This window comes from Pelodiscus sinensis, chromosome 5 (genome assembly GCF_049634645.1).
Source record: "Pelodiscus sinensis isolate JC-2024 chromosome 5, ASM4963464v1, whole genome shotgun sequence".
NCBI classification, from domain to species: domain Eukaryota; kingdom Metazoa; phylum Chordata; order Testudines; family Trionychidae; genus Pelodiscus; species Pelodiscus sinensis.
The window spans coordinates 104,598,040-104,623,794 of NC_134715.1; the positions used below are offsets into that span (position 1 = coordinate 104,598,040).

General features: G+C 39.5%; 1 protein-coding gene across 4 annotated transcripts in view; it reads right to left on the bottom strand.

Moving 5' to 3' along the window:
* Nucleotides 1-25,755, bottom strand: part of SLIT2 (slit guidance ligand 2) — a 388,563-nt gene that overhangs the window by 113,542 nt on the left and 249,266 nt on the right. For all 4 annotated transcript variants that reach the window (XM_075930670.1, XM_075930668.1, XM_075930671.1 and 1 more), the window contains exons 6-9: nucleotides 24,905-24,976; nucleotides 20,519-20,590; nucleotides 16,718-16,881; nucleotides 14,621-14,759 (exon numbers count right to left, since the gene is read on the bottom strand). In XM_075930670.1, coding sequence (XP_075786785.1) covers nucleotides 14,621-14,759; nucleotides 16,718-16,881; nucleotides 20,519-20,590; nucleotides 24,905-24,976 — 447 coding nt within the window. The remainder of the gene's footprint in view (nucleotides 1-14,620; nucleotides 14,760-16,717; nucleotides 16,882-20,518; nucleotides 20,591-24,904; nucleotides 24,977-25,755) is intronic.

A 25,755-nucleotide genomic window follows, 5' to 3' on the forward strand; every position in this document is an offset into this window, starting at 1 on the left:
GTTTTCCAGACTCTTTCTTATACCTCTTATATGAGCCCTCTCTAGTAATACAATATATTTTCTGCTATGGCGCCCACACATCAAAAACTGTATCCCAGAAACAGTCCTAGTCATCATAGAATCATAGGGTATGTCTGAACCCTGGGCTTACAGTGCAGCGTAAACGTAGACCCTTTCATCAACATACAAATCACACTAACTAAGGACTCGGACCTAAGGTCACAGAACCTCATAAGGATGAAGAGTCAAGCCAAGTAAGAGTGCTCTGGGAGTCTGCCAAGAACATCCCGCAATCAAACTTGTTTTGTCCTCTGTACTGTCAAGATGTCCCACAATGCATCCTGGACAAAGGGACTAAATGGCCACATTTAGAGATAGCAATAGGAAGTCTGGGGTATGGACGGTCAGATTTGAACCTGCATAAGAGAGTGCAGACACTGAAGCCCAAGATTAGGCCCCATAATTGAGCAGTTCCTAATCTGAGGTTACAAATGAGTGAAGATACTCAAACCCAAAGTAAACAAACCCAGGGACTGCTAAACCAAGTTCTACCAAACCCAGGCTTATGTTGTAGTGTAAACATACCCACAAGGCACCTTCAAGCCCTACATTTCTGTGAGTGTATCTGTAAAGCAAAGAAAAACTCACAGTTGGCCCATGTCAGCTGATTCATATTCATAGGGATTGGGTTGCGGGGCAGTTTTATTGCTCAGGCTTGGCTGGAGCTTAATCTCTAGAACTCTTTTACCCCACTGGGTTGTGGAGCCCAGCCTCAAGCCAAGTCCAGAAGTCTACACAGCAATGAAACAGCCGTTCAGCCCAAACACAAGTTGGCTGATAGGGGCCTGCCACGGTTTTTCTTTCCTATGTAGATACACGGGAGGTCAGCCCTTGGGCAGAATCAGAACCAAGAAAACCCAGACTATTCCTGACATGTTTGTCTAACCTGTTCTTAAAAACTTCCTTTGAAGGGGATTCCCTATTCTCCCTTGGAGGCCTATTACAGAATTTGATTTTTGTTCCAATTAGGGTTCTCCCCTCCCCACAAATATATAACCTAAGTTTTTTCCCCCTGACTTCTATTCTCAAAATAAAACATGTCCAGGTGATTTGCCTTTCCTCACAGGTCAGGCTTTCAACCTTTTATTATTTCTGTTGCTCTTCTCTGAACTTTATTTATCCACATCTTTCCTAAAGTGTGGTGCCCAGAATTGGGCACAGTACTCCAGGTGATGCCTCACCTATATTGAGGACAGTGAGACAATTACCTCCTACATATTACAGGTAACATTCCTGCTAATACACCTCAAAACCATATTGGTTATTTTTCTGTGAATGCATCACATTGTTGACTCATTCAATTTTTGATCCACTATAACCCACAAATCCTTTTCAGGAGTACTATCACCATTGCTATTTCCCCATTTCGTAGCTCTGCATTTGATTTTTTTCCTAAGTGTAGCACTTTTCACTTGTCTTTACATAATTATATGTTTTTTCAGACCAATTCTCCAAGTCAATTCTCAAGGTCATTTTGTATTCTAATGCCATCATACTAAGTGCTTGTAAGCACTTGTTGCTCTTCTTGGGCTCATCCACAAATTTAATAAATGTACTTTCCACTCCATAAATCCTTGAACAGGAATAATACCAACTTCTGATTCTGCTGGATATTCCCCTACTTATACAGATATAACAAAAGACCTTGTGTAGCACACAATTAATGACAGACTCATGGAATAATAAATGTGCCAAAAGAGAGAGGATGAGATAGAAGAATGTGAGAATAGGGATAAAAATAGTAAACTTGGAATACTTTGGGAAAAAAAGATACCTACATAAAAAGGTATAAAAAATATGGGAACTGACAAGTGAAATACCAGAAAAGTTATGTGACAATCAAACAAATATGATTTTTCACACTGAAACTACTGAAAATATTCCCTACCTCAGAATGAGCAAACTTTATCTTGAAAACAACAGCATTTTTTCATTACACAGATGAATGAAGTTGGACTCCTGACATTTCCACTACATATTTTGGGACTTCTCCTGCCTTTTAAACAGCAGTTGCCAACAATAAAAAATATGGCTTTTGACCCCTAGTCTTCTAATCAAAGGGGGGGGGGAGCAATTAATTCCCATCTCTGATTGCTTAAATGCTTATTTACACTTAGCTATGTTTATCACAGCAGGTCATCTTATCACCCTAAAGTATAGCAAAATCCATTCTACTGCAGACTTTATTTTCTCTTCCATTTGAACCACTATGCTAAGGAAAGAGATTTTAGGAACAGTTATCTGATTAAAAGTATCTACTAGTTCAAACAGAACAAAAGCCAGACTTTTCATAAATCAGCCCACACCACAAACAGCTTCCTGGCCCATTTACTTTGAAAATCTGATTACTCACTTTTAAAATTTCAGTGATTAGTAGGTTTAATAGCCTCACTGCTGGATATCTCCTCTGACTTTCTTGACTTTCTAGGAATTCCTATTTTGTCATGTGCCAAGGTGCATCACATATCAAGGAAACCACTTCGAGACAGCATTCTTAGGCTTCCAGTGTGGAAGATGAGCTTTGAAATGCAATTAAAGGGAGGGAGATCCAGACTGCTGGAAAATGTAAATGTGGAAATAGAAGCTTGTAAAGAGACTTACTGGAGATAATAACCTTTGAAAGAGATTCACATGTTAAAGATGAATATGAAATGGGCTTTTTGAGCATTATGAATGATCCCCAAGTCATTAAGAGAAGGGGAGGATAAGTTGGCAAATGAAACAATCCTTATATCTGATAGAGTTCAATAGAGAGAATACTTGCAGAAAAAAATCCCAAGTAAGTTTGGTGGAGAGTGAAAGAGCTCTCAACTCAAGCAAACAAATTTAAACTGTGTCAAATCAAACTGTTCTGAAATTAATGAGTGAAGGGCTAAGTGATTAAAGAAACTAACATGAGCTGTATGTATACACACATACACACATATGAATGCAGAAGTTACAGGAATATGCTTAGGGGAAATATTCAGAAGAATGATTTTGGATACACGTTATTTAGTTATTTAAAATAACCATTTTCAGATCATACCTAAAATCACATTAAGTGAAATGGTCCTGAAAAGAAGATGCTTAAGAATTTACATGCTATATAATATTCTAGTGATGCAAGTTTATTGAACTGAAATGATGTTATTGATACAGAATATAGTATTATACAATAAAAATTAGCAATTGGGATTATTGGAGCCTTAATTACTTATGTCAGCCTGTGCTCCATAATGCCTCAAAAGGAAAAGAAACTACCATGTCCCAAAAGGTCAGATTCATTTGCCTCTTTCAGAGAAAATTATTAGGGTTATCTGGAGAGCAACAGTATGGAAACCCCAGAGCCATTTGTAGGCAATACAAAGTAGGGATGTGAATGACTAGATGACTATCCGATAAGCAAATGCTTATCAGACAGTCAACACACGAGTCGACTAGTCACTTCCCGCCCCCTTATTGTCTCTATCAGAAAGAAGCAGAAGGGGGAGGGGAGGCACGGAAAAAGGAAGGGGTACTTCAAAGTGGCAGTGCTGCATGGAAGCCGGGAACAGACCCTGAGCTTTACTTGGTGCTGCCGTTTTGAAACACCACATGGACCCCCAGATCTGCTGCTTTGAAATGCCGCGTACAGCCCAGGGCCAGCTTGGAGTTAGCTGCTGCTTTGAAACACCACGGGGAGCATAGGGCCAGAGGGAGACAGCTTGAGTCCCCATTGGCCTTGTGTTCCCCACAGCGCTTGAAGTGCAGCAACAGCTCTGGGGCATTTGCATCGACTATTCGATTAGCCAGTTAATCAAAATTTTATATCCCTAATACAAAGCTCCATGCATAAGAAATAGTTTCAGGGGAAAGTCCTGCTTCTTTTTTATTCTGGGCTTAAAGCTCCCACACATCTGTACAACTGGTGGCCTTCTCCAAGGCACTTAACACAGGAGTTGTGTGGGTCTCCCTTTGGCATAGGCTTTAGGCAGGCCCTGCACAAGTTGAAGCCCTGAGACCAAAGCGTGCCCTGGTCTCTGGGACGGGATTGCGGTGGGAGGAGGAGAGGGTGTAACCTCCAACATAAATTTAAACTAGCTATGCAATTTAAATAACTAGAACTATTCAAACTATTTGCAGATACAGAAGAAAAGAGTGGAATAACTTTACAATGGAATCACTTGCACACACAAGAGAGGAGTGGCTCCAATGAATATCACTGGCAGTAAACATGAACTAGAAAGGTGGTGTGTAGGCAGGGATTTATACGCACGCCATGAAGGCAGCACTCCAGGGGACTGCACAACTGACCCCATGGGTACAGCTGTGGAAAAACCTCCAGACAATTGTCCACACAGAACATGTATTCCTACTTCAAAATGACATGAGCAAACACTTGAACTGCAACAATAATTAAAAACAGAATTATAAAAAACACCTAGAGGAACAAGATGAAATACAGACAAAAATAATAGCAAAGCTTCCCTCACAGAAAATAAGCTAAAGGATTTCTTTCAGTAAGACAACAGAGCAATGGCGGAGAGACCCATTAGATGCAATTTGGATTTTCAAAAAGCCCAAGTTGCTTACAAGAAGCTTTTATGAAAACTAAGCAGTCATTGGGCAAAGAATGAAGTCATGGCATGGATCAAAAATAGGAATAAAGGATCACTTTTTATTGTGGATAAAGACTTGTAACATGCAGTGTTAACCTATATACTAGAACAGTGGTCATTAACCTCTCTATCACAATCAACTGGTAGACCTGGGGACTTTCCCACTTGATCACTCTCTCTCGCTCCTGTCTGCAACACCATGCCTGCAGCTATACCAGCAGAGAATGGGGAAACTGTGGCCAATGGTAGCTGAGGTGGCAGTGCCAGCAGAGAATGGCAGCATAGGGGAGGTGGGAAGTCAGGAGCCGGTGTGAGGGTGGAGTGGGCCTGGCTAAAAAGGCCTCTAGTAGATGCAGCAGCATGGGGTAGGGCGGTAGGGGAGGATACAGCAAGCAGCTTCTGTCCATTGAAGGACCGAGCTCCCTGCAGATAGAGGCTGGTGCCTGGGGTCCATGCTCCCTGTGGACAGGGGAGGTAGAGCAGCCTCTGTCTGTGGGGAGCCTGGACCCCCTGCAGACATGAACTGCTGCTCTTTGTCAGAGGCAACTGTGTAGGGCGGCAGGCAGTCGGTCTGGGCAGGGAGTTGCTTTTTAAATTGGCTCCCCTCACGGACTAGTTCCCACCTAGCTGGACACTCCCCAGGAGTGGGGCCAGAGCGCACTGTCTGCATGCCTCGCCCCCAGGAACAATAATCAAGTGACTGATAAGAATTCATACAGATACTCAACCTTTTTTCCAATTACCCGATATCTAAGGGTATGTCTACACTTCAAAGTTAATTCGAACTAACAGAAGTTAGTTCGAATTAACTTTGATAGGCGCTACACTAGCAAACCGCTAGTTCGAACTTAATTTGAACTAGCAGAGCGCTTAATTCGAACTAGGTAAACCTCATTCTACGAGGACTAACGCCTAGTTCGAATTAACTAGTTCGAATTAAGGGCTGTGTAGCCATTTAATTCGAACTAGTGGGAGGCTAGCCCTCCCCAGCTTTCCCAGGTGGCCACTCTGGCCAACACCAGGGAAACTCGTATGCTCCCCTCCCGGCCCCGGAGCCCTTAAAGGGGCACGGGCTGGCTACGGTGCCCGTGCCAGGTGCAAGCCTGCCAGCACCCATCCAGCAGACCCTGCACCTAGCACGCCTCGAGCCAGCCACCTGCTGCCACCCAGCCCTCTGCCTCTTCCCGGGACCAGGCTGGCAGCTCCCAGGAGCCTGCCCAGGTCCGCAAGAGGCGGGCGCCCGCCTGGTCTACTACAGACATCGTGGACCTCATCCACGACCTCCACACTAGGCACAGGAAAGTGGCCATCTAGGGCAGGATAGCTGCCAGCCTGGCCACCCAGGAGCAGGTGTGCATGAAAATCAAGGTGGTCCAGTGAGACCCCCCACCCTGAGCCCTGAGCTTAGAATGGCCGTACTGGGTCAGACCAAAGGTCCATCAAGCCCAGTAGCCTGTCTGCCGACAGCGGCCAACACTAGGTCCCCTGGAGGGGATGGACCGAAGACAATGACCAAGCCATTGTCTCGTGCCATCCATCTCCAGCCTTCCACAAACAGAGGCCAGGAACACCATTTCTACCCCCTGGCTAATAGCACTCCATGGACCCAACCTCCATGACTTTATCTCACTTCTCTTTAAACTCTGTTCTAGTTCTAGCCTTCACAGCCTCCTGCAGGAAGGAGTTCCACATTTGCTTTGTGAAGAAGAACTTTCACTTATTAGTTTGAAGCCTGCTACCCATTCATTTCATTTGGTGTCCTCTAGTCCTTCTATTATGGGAACTAATGAAGAACTTTTCTTTATACACCCTCTCCACACAACTCATGATTTTATAGACCTCTATCATATCTCCCCTCAGTCTCCTCTTTTCTAAGCTGAGAAGTCCCAGTCTCTTTAGCCTCTCTTCATATGGGACCTGTTCCAAACCCCTGATCATTTTAGTTGCCCTCCCCTCTCCCACCCTCTCTCTTCCCCTCTCCCACCTCCTTTTCCCAGTCTCCCCCAGTTTTGTTCAATAAAGAGAGTTTCTATTTTTGAACACACGTGTCCTTTATTTTGTACATCAGGAAGGGGGGCTAGGGAGGGGTAAGTGGAAGGAGGTGAGGGAGGAATGGGGTACGAGCCCCCGATGGGGAGGACTGGGGTGGCTCTGTGGGCTCCTCGGGGTGGAAGCTCTCCTGCAGCCCCCCGATTGACCTCCCCTCCCCGGATGGCAACCTGCAGCGAGTGCAGCTGGGCTGATGGCCGAGTGCTGTGATGTGCCGAGTGTGGGCATTCAGGGCACTCCAAGCCAGGACTGCTTTGCTGTCCCTCATCAAGTTAGACAAGCGAGCGGGGAACCCCTGAGAACTGTCTGTCCAGGGTGGAGGTCGGGTCCCTTTAAGCACAGACCTCGGCTAGCCTGAGACAGCAGCTCCACGCTCTAAGTCCTAATCTGATGCCCTGCTGGTACTGCTTCCGGCCATCCTTAACCTCGGTTCAGGGTCCACTCAATGTGGACATGCTAGTTCGAATTAGCAAAACACTAATTCGAACTAGTTTTTAGGTCTAGATGCACTAGTTCTAATTAACTAATTCGAATTAAGTTAGTTCGAATTAGTGCTGTAGTGTAGACATACCCTAAGATCCCTACACTCCAACACTGCTCCAGCCCAAAGCCCTCCTACACCCAAATTCCCTCCCAGAACGGATCCCCTCATCCCTTCTTGCATCCTAACCCCCTCCCCGGGCTCAGCTCAGAGCCTCCTCCCATTCTGTGAGCCTGTTGGTCCCAGCCCAGAGCCCTCTCCATAACCACAATCCCTTACCCCAGCCTGATGCAAGTGAGTGCAGGTGAGGGAAGAATGAGTGGGGTGGGGCTTTGGGTAAGGACTGCCCTTAAATTCAAAACAGTGATCTTGGGAGTTAAAAGATGGTGACCACTGTATTTATTATGTTATTATAATGTATAATGTATATTATCAATCATATCCCAAAAAATGGTGTGCTGGTCTATAGGTTAGTTGGGAGTGGGAATGAAAATGGATGGGCAGGGGTCCTTGGCCTACAAGTTTAGGTCTAGGGGACTTATGAATGGAACCAGCTCACCTCTTTTTCCTCTCTCTCCTCCTTGAGAGTTGGGGGAACTCCTGCCAAATTATTAAAACTATAATACTCACCTGAGGAATTGAAGAAACAGAGTCAGACGGGGACCCAGAAGGCACCTACTAAAGGATAGACCCAACAAAAACAAATAATAGTGTGCCACTGGCCATTACCTATAGCCCCCAGCTACAGCCTCTCCAGTACATCAAAGAAATACTAACTCAGGAACCAATCCCTGCAACAAACTCTATTCCGCATATCTATTCAAGTGACACCATTGTGGGACATAATCACATCAGCCACACAATCAGGGGCTCATTGACATGTACCTCTTCTAATGAGATATATACCATCAAGTGCCAGAAATGACCCTCTGCCATATACACTGAACAAACCGGACGGTCTCTGCACCAAAGAATAAATGGACACAAATGAGACATCAAGAACGGTAACATTCAAAAACCAGTCGGAGAGCATTTCGATCTCCCTGGACACCCAGGAATAGACTTGGAAGTTGCCATATTTCAGAAAAAAAACCTTCAAAAACAGACTTCTGTGTGAAACCACAGAGCTGGAATTAATGGGGAAACTTGACACTATCAGACTGGGTCTGACTAGAGACTGGGGGTGGCTAGCTCACTATAAAAAGTAATTTTCCTCTCACCCCTTTTCACTGATGTTTGGGAATGAGTCACGTCCACCCTTATTGAATTGACCGTGATAGCACTGGTCCTCTCATAGAAATGTAACATACCCATCTTTGCATGTGTATTTATATACCTGCCATACATCTGCAGACGTGGGTTCCAGCCCTAAAAATTCATGCCCAAATAAGTTTTGTAGTCTCTAAAGTAGCACATAATTCCTTATTTTTCCTGCAAGACTTGTTGCTTGCATAAAGTGAGCGAATGGGATACTAAGGCCGTGTATGGAGGAATGGTAAGATCACCATGCTGGTGCTTGCCCTTCCCTGCTGCTTCAGCAGCTCCTAGCCATTGCAGGTGCAGAGCTAGGAAATGTCTTTTTAATGTTCAAGTTCAATTATTATTTACTGTCACAATTTTCCAGGGGACACAAGTGAAAAAGTAAAGGGTGATTTTTCACTAATTCAGAATTCAGTTAAACAGAATTGAATAAAGAAATGATGTTTCTCTGGTCCACAGATTTTCTCCCAGATCAATCTCAAAGTCCTACTATGTTGTCTTTAAAACACTTAGCAAGAATCAAAAATGCTTTCCATGGTAAGCAACCAAAACAGAAGGGTCACAACCATAACAACCTGGAAAAAAATGAACCATGTAAAAATGTACAGATAACACACATTTTTTAAGTTAAAACTAGACAAAACGAGACGAGGCTGTCAAGATACTGAGGGGGAAATAACAAAGCTACGTGAATAGGTAGCACAATGGCAACTGAATTCAGTGCTTAAAATGAAAGGTAATACAAATTTGGATGGAACAATATGATATACTCATACAATTAATGTAAAACTCAGAAATGTAACAAGTTAGGAAAAAGATCTAGGCATCATTGTGAATGATTCACTGAAAATCTCTACTAACTATGCAGTAGTGCTCATGGAACCAAATGAAGTATTCACATATATAAAGAAAATGACAGAAAAATGTAATCCCATTATAGAAATTGATGGCTCACTGTCACCTGGAATACAGCGCTCAGTTTCAAGTACTCGATCTCAAACAGAGAGAGGGAGTTCAGAGATGAGTGATGAAAATGATTAAGGCATTGAAAGAGTCATATCAGAAGAGACTGAAAGGACTTGGAATGTTTAGGTTACTGAAAAGGAGAATAAGAGATGTACATGATAGCGATAAATAAATGATAAATGCAAAAGTAAATAGACTAACACAGCTATGCGTCTGAAAATAAATTGTGAATTCTCATTTATCCTCTTACACAATATAAGAAGAGAATAATTAACTGAATTAAAAAAGGAAAATATTTAAAACTGGAACCAGTTTGAGCCCAAGTCTTCCTTCTGTCCACACTCAGATGAGTCTGACACGGGTCAGCAAGTACTCAGGACATTGCTGGGGGCAGGAGGGCGGAGAGGTGGGTCAGAGCCTAAATCCCACTATGACTTGGGTACAAATCTTGCAATTTTCCAGTATATAGACAAAGGTTAATCTTCAGACTTGAGTCAGAAGGTCTGTGTAGTGCAATTAGCATGGCTGTGAGTTTCTGATCCAATATCTGCAAACCCATATTTACAATGCACATATATGCTCAAGCATAGGTTTGGAAACTTCAAGTCCACAAGACTGGATCCACTGGTTACGTTTAACTGGTTAACCAATTAAGCGAGATCCCATGGATGGGGGACCACTCCAGCCCAGTCAGGCTGGAATGGCCCTAGCCTGTGGGTGGGGCTGCAAGCCCTGTGGGGTTGCTAGCTCCCAGTCTTGGAAAGGGTGATGCTTACCCAGTTTAACTGATTACCCCTTCACATCCCTCCAGAATGTGTAGACATCCCTCCAGAATGTGTAGACATTCCTCCAGAAATATGATCAAATCTTGATCGTAATTTCTTGTTCCTCCAAAAGCACTCCTCTCACCTGCTACCCCCTTTGCCCTTAGAAATGTATCACATCTCACTTTAACTATGTGATAAATAGTAACTTCCTATCTTGCCTTCACTCTCTCCCTTTGTCAATCTATACATAACAAAGCAGTAAAGATTCTATTCTTGTCATGTCACTCTGACTATATCTTCGTGAAGTATTCCACTGTCCATTCTAGTCCTTTCATTGAGTTTGTTCTTTACTTAGAGTCCTGTGTCTCTCCTCATCCAGTTACTTCTGTCAATGTATCTCCTTGTTCCCCCAAATGCACTCCTCTCACCTTGCTACCCCCTTTGTCGTCTTGCTTTCTGTGGCAATGCCCATTGTAGCTGGAGTCCTTTCCAAATACTGGGTGCTAAGTATACTGTATTTTTCACCTCAAAAACACCACTCAAAATCCTGATTCTTATCATAATATTCAACCACTAAACAAAGCACCTTTCTCATCATGTTAAACTGATGTTAAAACAGCCCAAACTGTTTTGAAATACTTGTTGTGTTCTTGTACTGCCTTTAAACTGATCTAAGATTGTGTGCACTCTGAGGTAGAAATGTTATTTCTTCAATTGCCTGTACTGTGCCATTATGCAATTCCAATGCTTTTAAAACCAGCAGCAACATGGTAGCTCAACCTGTGTAGTCAACCTGTGGAACTCCTTGCCAGAGGAGGCTGTGAAGGCTAGGACTATAATAGAGTTTAAAGAGAAGCTAGGTAAGTTCATGGAGGTTAGGTCCATAAAAGGCTATTAGCCAGGGGATAAAATGGTGTCCTTGGCCTCTGTTTGTCAGAGGCTGGAGAGAGATGGCAGGAGACAAATCGCTTGATCATTGTCTTCGGTCCACCCTCTCTGGGGCACCTGGTGCTGGCCACTGTCGGTAGACAGGATACTGGGCTAGAAGGACCTTTGGTCTGTCCCAGTACAGCTGTTCTTATGTTCTATATACTTACATATATAATATAGACTACAGCAAATTCTTCTTTTAATCACACTTTGGAAAACTTACTGAAGATAATGAGTATTCCTGGGTATAAATATATGCTGTCCAGAGGTGATACTCAAAATGGATAATGTCAATAGTGCGATCCAGTACCTGGAGTTAATAGCTGAGGGCATTCTTTGTTCATCTGAGGGTTTTCAAGCATTTTTCAAAAAACTAAATATTTCTGCATAAACAATTTCTAATGTATTGAAAAATATTCTTCTTGGACATAGTGCTGCAAATTCAGTTACTTTTAATGTATCATCACTGAATGTTGGATAAAGGTCAATGTAAATTGCTTCATCTGTTTCTGCTTCACCTATTCGCTTTAAACTTTTTTTTTTTTTTTTTTTTTTTAAACTCAGAGCATAGGTAAGTAAATCTGTGGATGTGCTGTTTCAGAGAATCTTCAAAATTATTTTTATTTGTGAAAAACCCACACAATTTGAAGATGGTTCCCTTATCTTGTGTATCTTTCACCTTCCTTTTTTAATGCTTCTGAAAGGAAATAAGTTGTACTGTTAATAAGTATATGTTTGTACTTCATATTTTTTCATGGGAGTTTTGCTCTTTTTATAAAAAAGGTTGCTAACCTGTTCAGACTTGTTGCACATCTCAATTCCACTCATACTGATCACCATGTACTAGGCACACATATACCAAGAATGGAATGCACATGCACAATCACTTGAAGGAGATTTAAACAAAAGTTTAGTCTACAGATGTGTGGAAAACATCAGAAGTACACTAGTCTATGCAGTGTAGACTACATTTTAAAATCTCACTTTCTATACAGGGTTTTTACTGGAAAAGTACTGCAACTGGAGAGTAACCTTGTGCTGTGGTTTTTCTGTTTTAAATCATGAAGCCTGGTGGCTCTGTTTTAGCTATTGGATAACCTGTTAATAGTTTTTGGCAAGAACAACCGACTTACCAGTGGAGCAATACAACAAAATCATTTTAGGTGACTTGGCCCTGTGCCAGCCAACTGAATTGAGTTGTGTAACTTATACAGCATGTATATTCATATAAACTAAATTCTGATATTAGAAGGAGTTGTATATTCCAAAACTATTCCTCCTGTATAACATATGAAAAGTTAAGCCTTCTAAAATCATCAGACGCAGTAAGCCAGCTAAACAACCAGTGGTCCCTTAGACGATTGAGATGCAATCAAAGAGGATAAAGTCATAGCAGAGAAGCTAAATGAATTCTCTGCTTCAGTCTTCATGGCTGAGGATACTGGGGAGATTCCTAAACCTGAGCCATTCTTTTTAGGTAACAAATCTGAAGAATTCTCCCAGATTGAGGTGTCATTAGAAGAGGATTTGGAACAAACTGATAAACTTAACAGTAACAAGTCACCGGGACCAGATGGCATTCACCCAAGAGTTCTGAAAGCACTCAAGTGGGCAAGTGTGGAACTATTAATCTGTGGTTTTTAACCTATCCTTTAAATCAGCTTCCATACCTAATGATTAGAAGATAGCGAACGTGACGCCAATATTTAAAAAGGGCCCTAGAGGTGATCCTGGCAATTACAGACCGCTAAGTTTAACGTCAATACTGGGCAAATTAACTGAAACTATAGTAAAGAATAAAAACACATATGGATGAATATCATTTATTGGGGGAAAGCCAACATAGTTTCTGTAAAGGGAAATCATGCTTTACTAATCTGCTAGAGTTCTTTGAGGGGGTCAACAAACATGTGGACAAGGGGGATCCAGTGGATATAGTATACTTAGATGTCCTGAAAGCCCTTGACAAGGACCCTCACCAAAGGCTCTTAAGTAAAGTAAGTTGTCATGGGATAAGAGGGAAGGTCCTTTTGTGGATTGATAACTGGTTAAAAGACAGGAAACAAAGGGTAGAAATAAATGGGAAGTTTTCCAAGTAGAGAGAGGTAACTAGACCCCCAAGGGTCTGTCCTGGGACCCATTCTATTCAACTTATTAAAAAATGATCTAGAGAAAGTGGTAAACAGTGAGGTGGCAAAATTTGCAGATGGTATCAAACTGCTCAAGATAGTTAAGAACAAAGCAGACTGTGAAGAACTTCAAAAAGATCTCACCAAATTAAGTGAGTGGTCAGCAAAATGGCAAATGAAATCGAATGTCAATAGATGTAAAGTAACGCACAATGGAAAAAATAATCCCAACTATATATATCATATATAATAATCCCAACTATATATGATGGGGACTAATTTGGCTACAATTAATCAAGAGAGCGATCTTGGAGTCATTCTGGATAGGTCTCTGAAAACATCCACTCAGCGTGCAGCGGCAGTCAAAAAACCAAATAGAATGTTAGGAGTCATTAAAAAAGGGATATGGAATAAGACAGAAAATATCTTATTGCCTCTATATAAAACCATGATATGCCCACATCTTGAATACTGCATACAGATGTGGTTGCATCATCTTAAAGATATACTGGAATTGAAAAAGGTTCAGAAAAGAGCAACAGAAATTATTATGGGCTTGGAATGGGTCCCATATGAAGAGAGATTAAAAAGACTTGGACTTTTCACCTTAGAAAAGAGGAGACTAAGGGGGGACATGATAGAGGTCTATAAAATCATGACTGGTATTTAAAAAAGTGAATAAGGAAAAGTTATTTACTTATTCCCACAATATAAGAAGCTAGGGATCACCTACGGTGAAGGCTAGGCTAGGACTTAAATTTAGATAGATTCATGGAGGTTAGGTCCATCAATGGTTATTAGCCAGGGTGGGTAGAAATGTTATCCCTAGCCTCAGTTTCTCTAGAGATGGATGACAGGGGAGGGATTTCCTGTTGTGTTCCCTCCCTCTGGAGCATCTGGTATTGACCACTGTCGGCAGACAGGATACTGCACTACATGGACCTTTGGTCTGACCCAGTATGGCCATTCTTATGTTCTTATCCTTTTGATGATATCCCTTTACCAGCAATTTACTCCAAGCACAATTCGTTGTGGATGTCTAATGGAGAAATTTGCTGCACTGGGAATAGGTAGTTTTTTAAAAAGGGATGACTAGGGAAAGCCACCTAACAGAGCAAAGGTAAGATTGTGGTATGTTGTCTGGATGACACATTTTAAGACCATTTTGGTTGTAACATTAAAAACAGATCTCTGGCTAATGTCCCTATAATGAATCTATTGTGGAAAATACAACATTATAACAAATAATTTCCTGTTCATTAAATAGAATATTTCTGGTATATTCCAAAATACTCTTCCTATCCAGTATATTACTTATGACAGCAAATAAATATAAGTAAATAATACTACATTTCTGCAAGTTAATGGCAAAAAAATAAAAGAAGCAAGATCACCTACATTTCAGTAATCGTTTCTGGAAGATTGGTTGGGATCTCAGTAAGGCCTTTCCCACGACAATCAACAATGTTGTTACTACAGGTACATGTGGTAGGACAATGCAAGACGCTGCAGGAGGGAGCCATAAAAGACTGATGACCTGGAACAGAAAGCAGATTGCTTCTTCTAAAACAGCAAAATGCAGTCAAATAGAAGTGCAGATCATTCTACTAGTGAACCAACCTATTTCTCCCTTTTCCTACAAAATAACAGAGCTACAAAAATCAATTACTTGGAATTACAATAATTAATCTGAATAATACTTGCCTGTTGAACTATGTTAAAGAGAAAATTCAGCTATATAGCTTGAACTCTTGGTTTCATAATTTCTTAGATTGCTTAACATTCATGTGTTCCAAAAAACTGCTTGTTGCACAAAAATATCTGGGCAAAATGAAATGCACTGAAGATACAGATTCAGCCAAGATTTTCAACCATTTTTTCTTTTTCATCTTCACACGCCTTTTTCTGAAAGAGGTCATTCAGAAAAAGGCTTCTTCCTAGTAGAAAGAGAAAAATCCCTCCGTTCTTCAGATTTTTTTTTCAAAAGAACGCGATTGCAGTGTGAACATAAGTGAAGTTTTTTTCAGAAAAACAGCTGTTTTTCTGAAAAAACTCTTCAGTGTAGACATATCCTTAATCACTGTAGCTATTTAAATTCAGGAGGGTGAGAGACTGCCTTTTTTTGTTTGTTTGTTTTGCTTTTGTTTTGAAAATTGGAGAAAGCTTTTCAACCCACGAAAAACATGTTGGTGACTAACTGCGCAATCTTGATTTTAAGACTAACATGTCCTTATTCTCTAATGTCATACTTTCACCTAGAATTTTTATGATGCTAATATAGATAAGGCAATTTTAAAATTGCTATAACTAGTTGCATGTTCAGTATTTCAAACTTGAACTGATCCATTTTAAAAATTACACTAACAAACAAGATTTGCCTTGTAAACTACCACTTTTCAATATCTAAAGTTCAGTATTAATCTCAAGTTACAGGAGAGCCAAACAAGCAGCCAAAACTTAATATACCTATGCTACTCTTGTTACACTCCTAATGTAAAAAAAAAACCCAGCCAAATTGATATTGTTAAATGAAAATAATCTGACCCAGGGCTAAAACATGTATATCAAGGCATAGAGATCTAAATCCCCCAAACTTTGGATTTACAATGGGAATGTTCACAGATATTCACTTAAAGCTGAATTTTTAGGTTGGATCTCAGCAATTGCGCCCAAAGGCAGTATTTGTGAACGGAGGAGGCATTATAATCAATACAGCAATGCACTAATTAAGCCTTAATCCTACACGCTTTGTATGGACAGATCCTGGTGCCTGTGTGGTACTCTATAGTTGACAGTGGTGTTCTGCTGGACACACAGGTCTGCCTGCATGATGAAACTCGCGGATCAGGGCTTAAATACTGCAGATGCAGTTGCATGTATGCAAGAATGTTAGAATTTGGAGAACCAAAAACATTACCAGAAACCAACATTTATAAATATTTTTTAATCCCAGTCTAAAACTAGTAAAAAAGAAACATGAACTTGCCTTCTTCCTCATCTATGAATAAAGGGAAGAAAAACGAATAAAAAAGTGGTTAGTACTGAATTGTTAGTCATTTCATTATTTCACTTCAGAAAACAACCAGCGTTGCTAAAACATACACATGGTATTCCAAAAGTGGCTCTTTTGTGAGAACTGTGGAAAATATTGAAGTAGGGAACAAAGAGCTTATAAATTTAAAGAGTCATTTCATTTAGACAGTTTCCTTGCTGTCTCAAAATGTACGTTTATATTTCATTTTCATAGTCACCCACCTCCAAAAATTATTTTTAGAAAGGCATGAATCATTTACATGAAGTGCACAAGAACACAATAAACCCACATTGCAGCCATTTATATCTCCAAAATAAATGAACAGGCTTTCAAACTTCTTTACATTAAGATGATCTGAAAGGCATAGAATGACCACACCGTGCATATCAGTACAATTGCTGTTAAACTGGTGTTAAACATGCATTAAATCAGGGCTCTGTTACATAATTTGTTTCCCTTACCACTGCAGACAAATTCTCGTTTTTGAACCTCTGCTACATTGTGTCCCCTCAGGTGGGATGGGCCCATACACTGCGTGTACAAGCCAACTCGAGGTCGCTGTCGCAGCCAATCAGATAGCCAGGCCAGGTGGCAATCACAGTAGAGATTATTGGAGTGAAGTCGACTGAATGAGAGGAAACAAGTCAATATGTTTAAATTAACAAAAAAACTGAGTGACAGTTTTACAGATCTGGAAGATTTACTAATAAGAAATCCTTAATGAGGAATCGATTTTTTAAATTTTTCATTTGAAGCTGGAGAGACTCATGTAGCTTTATTTATTAACATTTAAGTAGCAAAAAGCCTTTTTAGTTGGTCCAATTAGTTTAATAAGAAACTAGCTTTGCTATCACAAAAATGAGTATCTACACAATTTCTTCATTCTCTCAAAAGAGAAAAACAAATACACCAGTTGTTTGAAAACAACTCTTGAATTCTTTAGCTTAGCTCTGTACAAAAGGCCAATAAAACAAGAAAGTCTAAAGCAAACTGGTTTATCACAGTAATATACTGACAACAAAAAAGTTAATAAAAGATTTGGCTTCCAATTAGAGATATCAGTAAGTCTGGCCATCATTAGTCTCTATAGAAACTACTTGCAAAATCCTTTTAGAAGGTCATATTCATTTTGCTGCTGAACAAGATAGAATAAAAATGCAATATAAAACACCTTCTTTCACATCCCTTCCTGATTTTCTCTCCTTTTGTTTAAACACAGAAAAGGGGATTAGCTGCTTTTGGCTCCTAGGGACCCATATTCAAAGCAGTGCCTGAAATTAAAAGACCAAATGGCAATGAGTGAAGGAATTAAGTAAGCTGCCTCTCTGTTGGCAGGGACCTACACAAGATCATGGCTCCTTGCCAGGTGCCAAAAAGCACTTTGCCATTGATAAAATATCCGACAAACATATTCACTGAATTAGGTAAATTACTTCAGCCTGGATTTTATATTTTCTGAAACTAAAGAAAAGGACATTCAAAGCTATAAATCACAACTTTGCTCCCAGAAACATCCCTAATTGAGTAATATAATTTTAGCCCTTTTCTGATAATGTGTTCAATTCTAAGCAAATAATGGATATTAAAAAATTAGAACTCAGCCGAGAAAGTTAATTAACCCACTAAAAACTGTATTAAGTAACATCAAGGCTGTGGAACCAACCAACAAATGCAAGTTGATTTAATTGATTCTTATTTCCATTCACAGAGGAATATAAATTAAAGTTAAAATTGATGTATTTTCCCTAACTAATTTTACATCATGTGGATACTACAGCAGAGAGATACAGAATATAGTATGATGCAATGTAGTACATGACCACCACTAGGTAAGGACATAGTGTCTGATTCTCCACTTTCTCGCACCATTGCAAACCCACAGAAACTCCACTAAAGGCAATGTAGTTACATGTGAGTATTATCAAGGTAAATGGGATTAGAATGACAAAGCTCTCTTTTGAATTCTCCTCTAGCTATTTATGGTTACAGCTAAATGTTACAGTTATAATGTAGGATTTTTTGTGTGAATTTCTTTGTTTCTATAATAAATGTTAAGAACAAACTTCCCACAAAAACCTGCATGAAGGTTTGCAAAAAGATTAAAATCATGCATTATAGTCTATTGCCTAAATACCACTTGTGTTTAAGGAGTTGAAATACAGTTTATGTAAATATATAAAGAGAGGTACAGGCAGTCCCCGGGTTACATGGATTCGACTTACATCATATCCCTACTTACAAACGGGGTGAGGCAACCCCGCACTAGCTGCTTTCCCCAGGCAGACCAGGGAGACGCGAAGCTAGCGCCCCCCCCGCAGCAGACCAGGGAGATGCGGGGTGGCTTTTCTCAGCAGACACCTCAGCTTGAGAATAAAGGACTGAGGGAAGTGAGGTGTGGGAGAATAAAACTTGAGCTCTGGAGAAATGTTTAGCTAGAGTTTCCCCTACAATATGTACCAGTTCTGACTTACATACATATTCAACTTAAGAACAAACCTACAGTCCCTATCTTCTACGTAACCCGGGGACTGCCTGTACTGTATTTGTCAAACATGGCCTACATATAAAACAAAATTAAATCCAAGCCATTTTGGGTCATACAAGTGCTATCTATGGGCCATTCCATATTTTAGAGCATTTGAGCATCAACCCATCCAGGAGCTTGTCCATCCATCTGAGAGTCAATCTGTTCAAGAACTCTTCCTAAACGGTAAATGCTTGGACTACCAAATTCTGTGTGCAGTGTTCTCTTTTCCAAACTTAAAGAAAGGTCAGGGTTTGGTTGTTCCAGGAAAATGGGAAGTGTCTGAAAGGGGACTGTTTTCCATAACATAGAATGGGAGGGATCTGATAGGAAGGACAGTTATGCTCCACAATGACCACTCGGGATATTGAATGTGTGGGACAGTTATACTGCACAGTGATCACAGTGGAGCAGCTGCACCAGAAAGACAGTAGACAGCTGGGGCCAGAATTCTATACTGCTGGACAGTGGCAACAGATAAATGGTCCCCTTTTCTCCAAATCCCTCACTCCTGGCCCTCAGCATCAGTGCCAGACAGGCGGACCTTGCCACATAACAGTCCCACTGCCATCCCCAGCAGCATTGCTAGGGATGACCAGCACAAGACCTCCCATCCCAAAGGGGACATGGGCAGCATGCCCGCTCCCCTCCACTCCGAGGAGATGTGGGACTAGGGGGCGGGGGCAGGCAGCACAACCCTGGTCCTCCTCTCCTGGAAGGAGCCGCTGAATGAGGTGCCATCACCAGAGCAGTGCCACACTTTCTGCCGGAAGTGGCACCAATGCCTTCTCACACCTCCCAGCCCTCACTCCTGCCCTGAGCATGCAAATGACCTGAGCAATGCCAGATAAATTCTCTATTGAGAGAGAGAGTGAAAGTGTGTGTGTGTGTGTGTGTGTGTGTGTGTGTGTGTGTGTGTAATTTAACAGCTATTTCATCTTTTATTAAAAATACGTCCTTAATTTTTGTGTAATTTTATGTAAACTTAAAAAAGGCGAGAAGTTGCAAACATAGTTTCTTTGTTTCACATTAGTAGCCTAAAGCATACTCTTATGTTTCAATCGTAACTGCTAAAAATGGGGGCCTTAATGTAAATGCTGACACAGCCTTAATTATAACAGCACTACCAGTTGATGCTATAATTTTTTGTTTCAAAGAATGCAGGAGAGCCAGTTTAGTTTAATTAGGGCTGCTAGCAGTGCATTCATAAAAGAAAGATTTCCCATTTATCACATCTGACAGCCAATCAAAGATTCTTCTGAATTCTTAAATGAAATGTGACCTACTGAATAGCTCAAAGTAAAACACTTTTTTCCCCACTTTCAAAAGCACCTATTTTTAGATACAGTTGTAATATGCACAGTAGTCTTGCTTACACTTCACCTTCCTCTCTTGGTGGTGAAACTCATGTAGTGTGGAGGGCATTGGTGCACTGGGGACAGGATAGAGAAATGGTCATGGCAGCTGCATTTGTGTGAATCCACCCTGTTTAACTGACACATGGGTGTCTAGTTTATGGGCCTCACTTACTGGTTTTGGGTTGAGGGGCTTTGTTAATGTCACCTCCAAGATCCCTCTGTAATGCTGCTGGAGCAGATCTCACCCAGGAGATCTTTCACTTGCACTTTTCCCTTTCTTACCCCCTAATCCATCTAGAAGCTTTTTCCACAATTACTAGCAAAATTTGTGTAGAAGTAGATTAACAGAAAAGACCACTATTTTCACTGGGACTACTTACAAGGTTCTAAGTTTGGGCATGTGGTTGAAACTTGCCACTGAAAGTCGAGTGATGTTGTTATTGTTGAGAGTGCTGCAAAATAGCAAAAAGATTCAATTTAGCATGCTGTCGTTATCAGGATTTTAGGTATTATCCAATAGTTTCTGAAGAAAATTATATCCTATTACTTGAGATACCAATTTGCTATGATGATGCAAAAAAAAAAAAAAATACAGCTGGTATAGAATGCAGGGGTCTGCTTTTTAAAAGCAGGATTTCAGCAAAAGAGCATTTATACCTGTGCTGTGCAATCCACCTTGGCTGCCAATTAATTCCAGATGTAGTGTTGGCATTTGATCTTTATGTCCTAAATGATTCAAACCCCAGCTACCTGAAAGGCTGCTTCCCTGTCAGCTACTGCAAATGTTGCCATCATGTGACTATTTAAAGATAGGGGTGCCATCCTAGTATAAAGTAGAAGGCAGCTGGTGGCAGGACATTCTCAGAAAGAGATCCCTGGTTCTGGAATTTCTTTCGCTCTGTGGTTTCCAGATTTTCTGACTTTGAAGACATGCTGTAAGATCCACTTGGCCCAGGTTTTCCTGGAAAGTCTGATACTGAGCCTTATTGCGCTATGTGGAGGATAGGGCAGGCCCGGCCTTAGGGCAAGGCGAGCAAGGTGGCTGCCTTGGGCCCTGGGCTGCCGGGCGCCCGCCCGCCTGGCTGCTCACTTGCTGCCCTGGCTGAGAGCCACCTAGCCACATAGTGCTGTCAACCACTACATGTCACCTTGGACCCCTCACACTCTTTGGCTGGACCTGGAAAAGGGAGCCATAATATTTTACCAGAAGATTTCTATTTATGTTGTGCAAAGTGTTTACAATTTGGCACAGATAGAGTGAATACAAAGTAAATAAATACTTAGTTATCAAAGAGTTGTCTTAAGCATATATTAATGGCAAAGATAATGAGTAATAGTGTATGAAAGCTTCATTAAATATCTTGCATGTAATTATTATACTTGGTTTGATATAAAAGGAAACAAAGACACCAACATGATTGAAAGAGTTTGCACTTAATATTTCACCATACTTTGGTCTTACAACTTGTTTTGAACAGCATGGAATACATTTTCAAATATTATTTGGCACTTTAATAAATAAATTGTAATGGATTGAGAAGTCCATTGGCTAAATCTTTGTGCTCCTATTTGAAAAAGCAAGCTTTCAGTTATATTTAAAAAAAATTAAGCATAATTTGTGCTGGTTTCTCAAGACTTTTACATTAAAGTACTGAGTACATGCATAAGGGTAATTGCCAGGAGCAAGAATGGTACCAGAATGAGCACCTCCAATTGGCTATGTGGGTTAATTTCTGGTGCAATGTGTTGCAAATTTACCTTAGTGTGTTTACTGATTTCTGTTCCTAAATGTTCTCTTCACCCATACACACAAGGTAACTCCCCTGTATGCCCTGAGGAGTACAGAAACCAAAGAGGAGTAGAATCAGGAAGAAAGGAAGAAAAAAAAAACATTTTGCATAGGGGCTAGTGAAAAGGTAAGACTACCAGGAAAAGGGTCTAAAATGATGACATGATCACTGCTAGATCTTTACATGACTCTCTGTCATAATGTTCAAACTTAAAAAACCCCAAAGAAACCCACAAACCAGTCCCTATAGACTTTCCCTGCATGACTTGTTAATAGGTGACTTCCAAAATACACCTTTTTAAAAAGACAATGCAAGCCAGTATGCACTGATGTATGTAGTTCCTACACTACTTAAATAGGACAGGTTTTATAAACATTTTAATAAACAAAAACATTATTTTTGATGTTTGTTTTAGTCATCTAATTTTTTTCTTCCCTTGACTGTTCTTGTCTTCACCTGATTTTGCACCAATTTAATTATATGGATTTATCAGCTGGAGTACACCAAAACAGTAGCTAGCAGTAACTTAATGCGTTAGACCATAAATAATTTCATCTAGTAACCCAAATCTATGGCATTCATTAAAGGGTCGCTACTAACTTTCAAAAAAAATCATACTTCTATCTGAAATATTTTCACCTACCCCCAAAATTCTGAAGATGGAGAGAGTAAAAAAAAGATAATTGTTCATATTTTTTTCAGTTTGTTTATTTTTTGAACTTGACAGGATTGTGTGAACTGCCAAGATCACCTTGAATAATCAAATTCCCCCCACATGCTTCTGTTACACAGCTGTGGTAAAGATAAAAACATTATAAAAATACAAAAATTTAATGGAAAGCCATAGAAAGTTTCAGGGGGATTCACTGCCAGTAGTGAAACATGAAACTACTTTTATCTCTTTTTAAAAATTACCGAGATTTCATGTTAACTGTATCTCTTTAATTATAATCTTCTCTGAACCTCTGCAATGTTACTAAAGTATTTCAAAGATGGAAATATATTTTTCAGAAATTAACAAGATCTGTCACTTTAGCAAACATTTTAAACCATGATTAAAGCAGGGTACAGATAATATATTAAAGAACATACAACAAGCTGTATTATATACATATTTTCATAGAAGATATGTACTCTATGCAAAATAAATACAGACAGTAATTCCAATAAAATACAAAACCAACATACTTAGTTTCACTAATTATTCAATATATACTTTTGAATAACTTCAATATCTTCTTTTTTAATTTTTATTTATTTATTAGACAGTATGGATGCTGCAAAGTTCCATTCAACATATTTGCCTCCACCATGTTTGCAGTTTAGGTTCTTCTATAATATTGTTTGTCAAATCAAATAGTTTAATACAAGATTCCAGTTAATTTAACTAATGGTAATAACACAGGTATATTCAGGCACAAAATTCTGCATGATTACTTGCCTTGTGGTACAATACTATTAATTTGTATGTGTTTGATTCTGTGCTCATTGAAGCCTAAGGAATTTTTACCATATTTGAGCAGTAAAAATAGTGGCAGTAAAGTAGCACAAATAATATTTGATTTAATTAACATACACATTCAAAATTGATTTCTCTTGGACATATATAAAATGCAATGCTAAAAGAAGATATACATTTAAAATAAGGTAAAATGATAATCACCCTATTCAGCACTGTGAATATATAAGTTACCCTTAGGTGATACACGTGAGCTTGTATCGTGAAGATAAAAATCACACAGTACATCAGGTATGCTGACAAACCACCCATTTACATAGTTTACAATTTGCATATGTTTCTATCAAATAAACAGTGTATTTTAACACATTATTTAAAAGATAAACCAAATGTTGCTTTATCTGGTTACTTAACTCTAACAAATTAAAACAAAGAAATGTGATAAAATGTTAGAAGTTAAAAACAAATTGTCATAGCTAGCCACTCATAGTAACCATAGATTAACTCTGCTGCTGAATAACTGCCACCTTTTCCTTAAATTGGTCACATTTTATCCTTTGGATTCCATTTACAAAAAGATATGTGTTCTCAGAAAAACTTACTGATTTTTCATAATTACTAATAAAAATTAAGACTTAAAGCTCCATTCTCCCACCAATTTAAATTTAGATTTGGGTTTCCAAGTCATTTGAAGCAAGGATGATTTAAAACAACATTCAAAGAAGCACTATTATAGACAGACAACAGAGTCTCCTGCTTTCTTTGAATGTATAAAAGTAACTAAGGAATGTGACACTTTGATTGACAGATGAAATATTTAAAGAAATTATAGTACCTCAAATTCTTTGGGAATTAGACTTTTTTCTCATTATAGTTACTGTTTTCAGGTCAAGAGTCATTGTAGATTATTTTGTTACCTTTATTCTCATTTGACAGCAATTTCAACATGAGAAAAACATAAGTAAGGCAACATACAACCCAATTCTTTAATCAATGACCTACACACATTGTTTATAAAAATATCACTTGTAAAGCATTTAATAATGGATGGCAAGGCAACATATCAGATATCATAATTCTCTTTACTAGAAAAGTAGCTTCAGGAAAAAGGCAGCATCACAAATGTATCTAATATATTTATCATTTGTATATAGACAGACAGGCAGGTAAAGGTTATTTACATCAGATTACATAACAAAAGCAGTATTAAAATGTGTAGCAATTCAACAAAAATATTTTACAAAACCAAATGGCTGCATTAGCACTTTTAAAAAAATGAAGTGTATCTTTCTTACAATGCATCTGATTATTTTGTGAAATGCTTTTTTGGGTGAGCAAAATAATATCTATGTCTTTATATATATTTACTATTTGACAACATATCACAGTGGATTATTTTAAAACATCTTTTCACTAGACCATTTTGTCACCAGGCTGAAGCTAACAGATAAGATTTTACATTAGTACTCCCTAGATACTAAGCTCCCGTAAAAGTAAGAGATTCAAGCAGTACTTACAGCACTTCCAGGTCGCGTAGAGCCCTAAATGCCCCATCTTCAATACAGCTGATCTGGTTGTAATCCAGTTGCCTGTTAAACAGATTAGAAGGGTATATGTAAAAGAGATGAACGCTGTGTAAGAAAGCCTCCTAAAGGGTCGGCGTAGCTAGGCCATAGTAACTGAAACGCTCTCACAAATACACTCATCTGCTTAAGAATGTCACACGCCATTCTGGCCTTGATGCTGCCACTGAAATCTCTTTTTGTTCTGAACTGTCTGTGCAAAACAGCGGCTCTGGGAAAGCTCCAGTAAATAATAACTGCACCTTATATTAAATGCCAAAGGAATGCAATTTCATTACATCAAGAAAAGCTATCCATTAAAAGCTCTCAGCGTCATCTCGCTGAAACAATTTCATTAAGGTAAAGGACTGTAAATCACTTAATGTCACATGCATCCCCTCAGTGACCTAACAGAATCCATTTATCAGAGAAGACCAGCTGCATGTTAATTTCACTATCCTTGGCAAGAAAAAGCAAGGGAGACCACTTTTGGGGTTTTTCAAAGGCAGTTTCCTTCCAGAATTCTTCTAAATGAAGAAATAACATTGTTCCAAGCATATACACTTGGTTAGTTACATTCTTTAATTCTGCTTTAAATATATCTAGCATTTGTTTTGCAATAACCTTCAGTGTATAATTTTTGCATAGCTTGTGTTCTTTGTAATTATAAAGCAGATAAGATGTACTAAAGGGGCACTTGAATCCTGAAAATAAAACTCAGCAATGCCATCCCATACATTATTAATCTTTAAGTATTAAGTTATGAAAAATTTATAATAATTCCTCCAAAGAATGTTATTACTTTT